The sequence below is a fragment of the Fulmarus glacialis genome, unplaced genomic scaffold, assembly GCF_000690835.1.
Source record: "Fulmarus glacialis isolate BGI_N327 unplaced genomic scaffold, ASM69083v1 scaffold13654, whole genome shotgun sequence".
Classification (NCBI taxonomy): Eukaryota; Metazoa; Chordata; class Aves; order Procellariiformes; family Procellariidae; genus Fulmarus; species Fulmarus glacialis.
Genome location: NW_009207544.1, coordinates 5,615 through 15,630, shown reverse-complemented (window position 1 = coordinate 15,630; position 10,016 = coordinate 5,615). Strand labels below are relative to the sequence as shown.

Here is a 10,016-nt window from a genome sequence, read left to right as displayed (position 1 = left end):
CAGTCTAAATTCTTCACCGTTATGTCAAAGTGCTGTTGAAAATCAAGTTACAGTTTCTGTGAAGATTAATTGCACTTGACATATTCCATGGAATGTGCTTGACCTGATCTATTTTACCTGCCAATAGTCAGTGAATATGACTCAGCTTTTCTGTCCAGCTGTCAAGGTTGGAGAAATAAGGATAAGCATCTCTATCTTTCTTTTATGATTGCCAGCTATGCAATGCAAGAATGACTTACCTTTTCCTTCTCACAGATGGTCTTTTTCTGACAGACACTGCCAGTGCTGCAACAAATTTAAACAGAGTATTAAAAGTAATTATGGTGATGGAATTTTAAACTTTTAACCATGCATGTCCAACCCTCATGGCTCTTCTGAGGCATGGAACAGAAATAATCCCGGGTGATCAATATCCCTGATACAGCAAAAGAAGAAGAGTCAAATCTTATCACTAACTCTAATTTTAAAAAAGTGGCAAAGACCCATTTTCTAGAACTGATTTATGTCATCTTTAGGGTGTGGTGATAGGGAGGAAGTCCCCTATGAACTTTAATAGGTCAGAATCAACTCCAAGATAACATGGGTGGCTTTAATCAACTCAGACTTCAATTTATACATATGTTTCAGTATTTCCTACCCTGGGATTTTTGTGTTCTCCATTCAAGTTGGAGAACCCACTCGCAAATAAGCCATACAGCCAGAGAAAGCTAAGGAATACATCTGTGCTCAAAATACTCCAGTTTTTCAATGCACTGGAATGCACTTAACAACGCACACTCCATAACACAATTTTGTTCTGATTAAAATAAAATCAACTTTCTTTCAGATAAGTATTGACATCAAATTTTCCTTGCTGCTCAATATTTATTTCTGATCAGTGAATTTTAATGATCATCTCGAGAGAAACTGTATCTGCTTAGCATTAGGTTCCAGAAGGGTCTATAGAACATGATGCAAAATGAGGACTACATACCCAGCTGGGTACACATAGAGGGAGGGCAGGATAAGGAGTAACTCTTATTCTCTTGGAAATATCTGAAAAAGATTTTTACCTATTCTTCCCTTCCAAGAACATTTTGTGCAGACCAAGCATACAGAATTGCAGCCTGCAAGGAAAAGAGAATGTTTGGAAAGGTTTTATCGACAAGGTCACAGTGAACACTGCTCACTTGTTCATTAATTCTGTGTAATAAATGCTTATAGATGTGTGCCAGTTAAGGCGACACTAGAGAAATTAGGCTTGCTGGCATTTGGTTTAATTGGGCAGATCACCAGCGTCTTTGAATGGAGGTATAAAAACAACAGCATTTTTCCAGCTCAAGCTCCATTGCTGTGTTACAGCAAGAATGTTTCACTTTCACATCTTTCAGCAACATGTCCTTTAGCACAGGTGAAGACAGATAGACATTCACATTTCTTCTGGGAACCCTGAAGACATCCTCCATTTCCTTTTGTGTACCTTCTTCCTAACCCTGTGGCAGCAGACAGCCACATGTGGACCTTTGTACTCGCTCCCAAGTGCAGCAGATTTTTGATTGTTCACTTTATTTTTCCATCCTTCCTGATCAGTTTTTATTTTGGATGCTATCTAGGAAAAACAAATAGAAATGATTAAGTGGCTCGCATTTAGATTTCCATTTATTTATGTTTTTGGCTGGTAGATTTGTCATCTGTAGTGTTCGATATTAGTTATGCTACATTTAACACTATCCAGAATCATTCTTTTCATTTAACCACTTTTCCCCAGAAAATTATTTTCTTGACAATTACATTGATTTCTTTTTTGTTGGTAGTCCATCTTGCAGAAGCAACAGAATCCAACTGAAACAGCTGGGTACAACAGCAGGATGCACCAGCTAGTGCAGGTTTGTCTGCCTCTCTTCTTGCCTTTCAACCCAGACTATAGCAAAGAGTCACTTCATCATCCCTCCCATACCTCACACTCACCATTTATCTTCTATTTGTAAGCTCAGTACTTCTCGCTCTGTTGTATAACCCTACCTGCACTCCTTCTTCACAGCACATCTCTGTTTGGATAGTGTGTATTTCAGGCAAGAAGCAAGACTTTTCTTCTGGCACGTAAGTTACTTTTCAGGCTGTCATAACACCACAAGCTAACAAAACGATGAGAATTGCACTCATTCTTGAGACTGGTGTGACCTCACCTCTCTCTACAATTATTGTCCTTTTGGGTTCATTCCTGAGCAGATGTTCAGCCGCTGCTACTTAGACTTCTTACATTTGAATGCCTCATAGCCAATAAGGATAACAAAATACCCTGAAATCAGTGTTTGGTTGGTGAAGTCCTTCTAACTCAACTGCGGTCTCTCCCTCCTTGAGGAATTTCTCTGTGACGCTCACTGGGAAGCCCTAAGGTCTCAGACATAGCAGGTGATGTAGATTTTTTCTGGCTCTGAAATCCTCTCTTTGAACCTTCCACAGGAAGAGTAGTTCTTTCAGCTGGACTAGAAGATCCCATCTGTTTATGTGGCTCAGTTTTCTACAGCTCCCACGACCCTTCTGCCTAAACAGCTGAAACTTCAGGAACAGTAATGAGAATGAACACTACTCCTTTTATACTCTGGAGTGTTCATGCCAGAGCTCATAACACTCTAAAACGCCGAGCCACCTCTGAAGGCTGCTCACCAAAAATTCAATCCACCATATAACAGTAACTTGAAAAACATTGCTGCTTCTCTTCAAGAGTTCTGATAACAAATACGCCAGAAAATAAAATGTTTTCTGCATGTCTCAACAGATACAAAAAACATACTGAGCCACATCTGAATAATGCAGAACTGTGACATACAACTCTTCCTTGAGCATCTAGGAAAAGAGTGCCAGAAGTTGAAATAAGCTTTGAAAGGTATAGGTATTGCTTGGGAAAGTTTGAAAGCTATATACACAATGGAAGAGGAATGGGAGGAAAATAAAGGGATGCAAGCATGTATTATGCAGGTATACTTAGAAAGTTGTGATGTGAACACTAAAGGAAAAAATGAAGGAAGCTCATGAAGGTATGTAAACAAGGAATGACATGGCCAAAGTTAGATGGGAAGAGAAAGAAGAAGCAAGAGAGGCAGAGGAGCAGGAGGCAGAAATGATTCAAGGTGGCAGCACAGCCAAACATGAACACACACGTACACCTGCTCAATACTGAAGACCTCCTATTGTCACATCTCACAGTGACAATCAGCAGTCTAGAAGCCATCAGGATTGCTGTACTACATTTTTGTGGGAGAAACAGGGATCAAGTTAAACTGCAACGATACTTTTAAGGACTCCTTAACTAAATTCCTGACAAAAAAGGACACAGTTACTCTGACAGAAAACTCATGTAAAAGAGCACATCTGACATGTTTGTTCCTATCTTCACTGCTGAATTTCAGAAAGGATCATTCAGCACTAGCAAGAAATTTAACCCTATCCCAGCTGAAACCAGGACAAGGAGGAACAGAGTTACAATTAATTATTTTATGAGAGGAAAATACAGCACTTAAATACATGATATTCAAGGACATGGCACTTGGCATTTTTCAGAATCCTTCTGCTTATTTCATGTTCTGTTTCATTAAACTGCTCTTGCATTTTTTATTGAACTAGACCCAACCATGAGTTGCACTGATGGGCTTCATCTCAGAGAGGAGCTGCATTTCCCTGGCAGGTGAGATACCTGTTAGGAATTTGTTTGTTTATTTTACATTCATCGTTTATTTTACACTAATAATTTACAGCCCAAATTCTATTTAAAAATTACCTATTTTTAATATTAAAAATGCGAATAGTCTCACAACAGTAAAGTCCACGCTGGTATCAGGATTATAAAACAAAGATGGTTTCTGGCATTCTAAGTGCTTGAGAAACCACCTCTCATTTCAAATTTTGAGCTTATTCAGTACCTAAACTCTGTCTCATTGAAGCAAGTCAAGATTCCATCTACAAAATCTTTACTATCCCCTCCACACTTATGAAGAAAGAAAGAGCCTATAAAAACATGTGTTGGGAATTCAATAAAAAGGGAAGTTGGATTTACCACAGCAGCCAGAAGTCATCTAGAGCTGTAGTCAAGAGCACTAAGCCGAACAGCCAAGAATGTCAGCGAGTACTTTGTTTCTTCCCAAAACATGTCAAGGTTCACCACAAAAAAACCCACCCCAAAATCCCAAAAGTAGAAAATGCTAGACTTCATAGATGAGAGCAGAACTGCACAGAAATCTGTAACTGGGGGAACTTTTGAATTAGATAGTGCCTGAGCTTATCTTTCTTGTTTGCTGCTACATTCTTTAGAAAAGCATTATACTATTGCTTCTCTTCCAAATCCATAGGGAAGGAAAAGTTAGTCTTTGATTGACCACCTGTTCAAGATATCTGCTATGATGTGGTTAATTTACTGCAGCACTAAATAGTGCTGGGATCTAGATTAATCTTCTTCTAAATAAGGAAAAGCATAGTTATAGCACAGATATAATAAGGTGCCTGATAATCTTAATCAAGAAATTTAGGATTAATAATTGCTTGTCATTCTCAAAACTTTCATTGAGTTTTGTACTGCATCTTTCTGAATGGGACTATAACTATACATATATATTATAGCCAAGAGCCAATTATTATTGCTTTTATTAAGAGCCAATTATTATTGCTTTTTATTGGACACACTTGTCCAATTTAGATAAGCACAAAGGATCTGTTTACTACATTATCTCAATGAAGATAAAAGGTCAGTCAAAGGGCAACTTCTATCTTAACCAAAAGGAAGCACGACCTCAAAAGCAGCCTACAAACAAACAAACAAACAAACAAAAAAGATAATGTAGTTTCAAATTTATTTGCCTCTCCTACATAAAAATGTCCTAAATTTATTTAAATTAGAACCAAAAGACAAGTGTACATGTACTTTTTACCAGGACAGATAAGAAAGGGAGTGTTCAAGGAGACGGTAAGTGGTAGTTTACAATTAGTGTTAAGTTAAACAGGAGTTGTAGGGCATAATTTGTTGCCCAGTATGCTGTTGGATGTTCTGAGCAGAGACAAGGGTATATTATATGAAAGTAATTAAATCAATTTTGGAACAGTTACAGGTCACCGAGCTCAGGCTTCGGCTTGTGCTGTTATCTAGTTAAGCATTTAGGAAAATACGAGTTTATGATTTGGATATATTGTTGGGATACTGCAGACTTACAAAACCAAGAATAAAATTAGGGTCTGCAGATACTAATAGTTATTTTCATTTTTTGGTCTTTATGGTGGTTCCGAGATTATGTTTAAGGTTCTGTTAAATACATGTTTTTAAAAATAGAGAAGTAGGCAGAAAGTTAGCAGAATTGAACTTACTCAGACCACAACAGCACAGAGTGGAGTGTTGACTGTAAAATATACTAATGGAGTATCTTTTCAAATAGGTCCCGGATTGCCATAATACAAGTTAGGACTTTCTTATGGTATATATTATACTTTGGGAAATTAAACATTGGTAATTTCATTTCACTGGTGGATTATGCATATCTGCAAAACTAAAGATCAGTGAGGAGGGATAATGGATATGTTTAGTTTGTATTTAAGGCTACAGCTGGGGTTAAGTTTAAGGACAGGAGTAGGAACAAAGAGAACTGGGAAAGTAGAACTTGCATTATTATTCATGGATCTTATAACCCTCAGAAACAAAGAGAGGGAAGAAGCAATTAAAAGACCTGATAATTATATTAAAATCTGATAAAAGTATAAATCATGTAATTGAGGCTTGGGCTAGGAGCAAAGGGGGTAATAAAAACTTTATGAACTTAAATTGATGGATGCTGCATACCTCAAAAACCTAAACGGGTGATGGAATTGTGCAGATACAATTGCTTTTCAGAGTTTTCAACTACAAACTGAATTGCAATTGATGTTGCAATCGTATCCCGGGCTGCCTCAAAAGAAGCGTGGCCAGGGAGGTGATTCTCCCCCTCTACTTCACTCTCGTGAGACCCCACCTGGACTACTGTGTTCAGCTCTGGGGCCCCCAGCAGAAGAAAGACATGGACCTGCTCAAGTGGGTCCAGAGGAGGGCCACAAAGATGATCAGGGGGCTGGAGCACCTCCCTATGAGGACAGGCTGAGAGAGTTGGGGATGTTTAGGCCTAGAGAAGAGAAGGCTCCAGGGACACCGTACAGCAGCCTTCCAGTACTTAAAGGGGGCCTGCAGGAAAGATGGGGAGGGATTCTTGATCAGGGAGTGTAGCGATAGGATGAGTTTAAACTGAAAGAGAGTAGATTTAGGGTAAATATTTGGAAGTAATTCTTTACTTCTTTTAATTCCTACAGTGTGGTGAGACACAGGAACGGGTTGCCCAGAGAAGTTGTGGATGCTGCCTCCCTGGAAGTGTTCAAGGCCAGGTTGGATGGGGCTTTGAGCAACCTGATCTAGTGGAACATGACCCTGAACATGGCAGGGGGGTTGGCCTAGATGATCTTGAAGGTCCCTTCCAACCCAAACCATTCTATGATTCTATGATTCTATGACTGGACTCTGTTGCCCTGCTCCAGGGCTGGAGCGGTGGTATCAGCCTGCAGCCTGGCCTGCCACCCTCCCCGTCCCCAGGGTGAACAGAGGATTTACACCTCTCTGTCTAAGGATTGTAGTTTTGGCTGAGGTCTGCAGCCTCTTGACAGTCAAGTTGTTGCAGTCACTGCTTGCCCGCTTCTTCCCAAGCAGGATAACTTCATCAAATATAGGCTCTCCCTACTGGCTTAGCCCAAAAAAAGTAAATACATCAGTGTCAGGGAGGAGATAAGGCATTAAGAGTAGTAGCTGGAGGGAGGAGAGGATGCTGCTGGCTCCCACTGAGATCAGCTCATTGCAGCCTTGCAGATGAAACCTCAAGGAGATTGTAGCATGACTGAAAAGGGGAAGCATTGCAACCCCAGAGGGTAATTCCCAAACGCCCCCACCAGTGCACACTCAGAAAGAAAGCTGCAAAACTTGCTACTTCCTCCTTTTTTTATCTTTTTCTGGCCTTGCCCTGATCTTCCTCAGGGCTGTGGTTATGGAGCTTCATGCCCCAGACTGGCTCTTGGTGTCACAGGGGTTTGGGCTCTGGCCAGTCCCTGCCGGGCACCCAAATGGAATCTGAAAGTGCAGCCCTGTCTCCGGCACTTCCCCTTCTGTGGTTTCCTTGCCTTCTCCAGCTCAGCAAAACTGGGTGATCCTGACATAATTTCCCCGGTACGATGCACTCATTTTCTTTCCTTGAAACCCTGGGGGGCATAAAAGGAGGGCAGCAACAGCAGGAGCCGAGCATCGTGCAGAGGAGAGCCCTGCAGCTACCCCAGCTCCAGGCCCACGCGTAGTTCCCTCAGACCCCGCAGCACCATGAAGGTCTTAGAATAGAATCGTAGAATCATTTAGGTTGGAAAAGACCTTTTAGATCATCGAGTCCAACCATTAACCATCAAGTCCACCACTGAACCACGTCCCTAAGTGCCACGTCTACATGTCTTTTAAATACCTCCAGGGACAGTGACTCAACCACCTCCCTGGGCAGCCCATTCCAATGCTTGACAACCCTTTCAGTGAAGAATTTTTTTCCTAATATCCAATCTAAGCCTTCCCTGAACGTTGCAACTTGAGGCCGTTTCCTCTCGTCCTATCGCTTGTTACTTGGGAGAAGAGACCGACCCCCACCTCACTACAACCTCCTTTCAGAGAGCGATAAGGTCTCCCTTCGGCCTCCTCTTCTCCAGACTAAACAACCGCAGTTCCCTCAGCCGCTCCTCATAAGACTTGTGCTCTCTTGAATCTGAAAGTCGCAGCCCCATGGCCGGCGCTTCCCCTTCTGCGGTTTCCTTGCATTCTCCAGCTCAGCAAAACTGGGCGATCCTGACATAATTTCCCCGATGTGATGCACTCATTTTCTGTCTTTGAAACCCTGTGCCCACCCAGCAGCTGGAGGATAAAAGGAAGGCAGCGGCAGCAGGGGCCGAGCATCGTGCAGAGGAGAGCCCTGCAGCCACCCCAGCTCCAGCCCTACTTGTGGTTCCCTCGGACCCTGCAGCACCATGAAGGTCCCCACAGCCACCCTGGCCGCTCTGCTCCTTGTGGCCATCTGCTCCCCAGCTGAGACCCATCACAATGACACCAGCATTGCTGCATCCTCCCAGAAACCAGGTTTGCTGTCCCTCTCCAGGAGAGCCCCATCCCCACTGATGGGATCCTCGTGTCCATGGGGAAGTCTGGGAGTGGGTGGTCATTACCCGTGCTGGGACTCAGCCTCGGGGATGGATGCTTCCAGGGGGTGTCTCCAGGGGATGCAGCACAGGTGATGGTGAATCCCCTGGGAGCCCCAGGCAGAGCCTCTGCCACAGCATGGGGTCTCACTGGGGTTATGTCTCTGCCCCCACAGACACCATCCCCACCGCCTGCTGCTTCAGCTACATGAGCCTCCCCATCCCGCGCAGATACATCACCTCTGCCTACATGACCAGCAGCGCATGCACCCAGCCGGCGGTGATGTAAGTACCCAACACTGTCGGGGGTCAGGGTGCGACAGCCAGGGCAGCACCCCAAGCGTGAACAAGGGTGGCAGGGAGGGGGAAGGTGGTACGGCCACGAACACCCGAGGCGCTGCCAGTGAGACCCAGCGCAGGCACCCCGCTGCTCTGGCCAAGCCCCAACGCTGGTTTTCTCCCGGCAGCCTGGTCACCAAGGCAAAGAGGCAGATATGCGTGGACCCTCAGGCGCGCTGGGTGCAAAAGTATCTGGAGCACCTCCAGATGCTGAAGAACTGACCGTTCCCCGCTGCCACCCCAGTGCAGGGGGCTTGGCCCCTTGCACCAGATGTGCAACGGAGTGCTTGAGCTGCATCCTACTTCAACAGGAAAATTTATTTTAATTGACATACATTTGTTAAACTAAATTTTGTTTGCTAAAAGAGAGTGAAAATACAAAAATGATTTAAAAGACATCAACATGCCTGTTAATGAGGAGTCAGGATTTCTGTTGCCTAAATAAAGTGTTTGAATTATCAAACCCTTTGGGTGTCTCTGAAGTCTCTGCTGGAGCCCCGACATGAGAGAAGGGACCCACAGGGACCACCTTGCCCTCTCCACACCCTGGTTTCACTGCTTGCCCCCCGGGCTGGGTGGCCTCGGCCCCATGGCAGCTCCCGCAGTGCTTCCCCCTCCCCAACCTGGGCTCAGCTCCTGCCCCCAGCATGACCCAGATGTCCCCGTGGGGTGACGGCAGCATCTCACCCGGGGGTTGCCCGTCTCTCAGGGCCCTCCCCGCACAGCATGTGCAGGGCCACATCACAAACCCCCTGGGCCAGGCAGCCCCCCGGGCATCCACCGCCAGCTCAGTGACATGTTTGCCCCAAACACTGGAGGATCAGGATGGTCTTCGACAGCACTGATGTCCCCACGCCCAGCCACCTCCTTCACTACAGCCCCTTGCCTTGCGGCGATGGAGCTGAGGTCCCGGTGCCGCAGGGTGCCACAGGGCCCCCTGCCCCACTGTCCCGCAGTGCTGCTGGAGGAGCAGGAAGGACCCTCTTGTGCGCCTCCCCCCCAAAATGAAGCATCAGGTCCCCAAGGAGGAAAGTTAGTGCAGACCATCCCCCAGGCCAGAGATTTTGGCCGGTGCCCGGCTGTGCAAGCAGAGGCCCCTGTGCCATGGGAAGGTGCCTCTCCCCCATCTCGCTCCCAGCATTACCCCCACTGGCACCCTGGCACAGTGCTGGGAGTGACAGTGCTGCCTTCCCTCCCCCCCAAAATGAAGCATCAGGTCCCCAAGGAGGAAAGTTAGTGCAGACCATCCCCCAGGCCAGAGATTTTGGCCGGTGCCCGGCTGTGCAAGCAGAGGCCCCTGTGCCATGGGAAGGTGCCTCTCCCCCATCTCGCTCCCAGCATTACCCCCACTGGCACCCTGGCACAGTGCTGGGAGTGACAGTGCTGCCTTCCCCCGGCAGTGTGTGGGCCAGTGGGGTGGACTGCCTGCAACCCAAGGTTGGTGGGCAATTGTGCCAGCAGGGGCGGCTCTGCAT

General features: G+C 45.4%; 1 protein-coding gene across 1 annotated transcript; it reads left to right on the top strand.

Annotated features, from left to right (window-relative positions):
- Positions 1–8,034: 8,034 nt before the first annotated feature.
- Positions 8,035–8,763, top strand: LOC104075602 (C-C motif chemokine 3-like). The gene is made up of 3 exons (XM_009576160.1): positions 8,035–8,102; positions 8,374–8,487; positions 8,670–8,763. Exons 1-3 carry the CDS (start codon positions 8,035–8,037, stop codon positions 8,761–8,763), a joined length of 276 nt encoding a protein of 91 aa, XP_009574455.1.
- The last annotated feature ends 1,253 nt before the right edge of the window (positions 8,764–10,016 follow it).

Coding starts and splice junctions, on each gene's coding strand:
- LOC104075602 (XM_009576160.1), top strand. CDS start 8,035: ATGAAGGTCCCCACAGCCACCCTGGCCGCTCTGCTCCTTGTGGCCATC. Junction 8,103..8,373: donor TGCTCCCCAGCTGAGACCCA/TCACAATGACAC, acceptor TGTCTCTGCCCC/CACAGACACCATCCCCACCG. Junction 8,488..8,669: donor TGCACCCAGCCGGCGGTGAT/GTAAGTACCCAA, acceptor TTCTCCCGGCAG/CCTGGTCACCAAGGCAAAGA.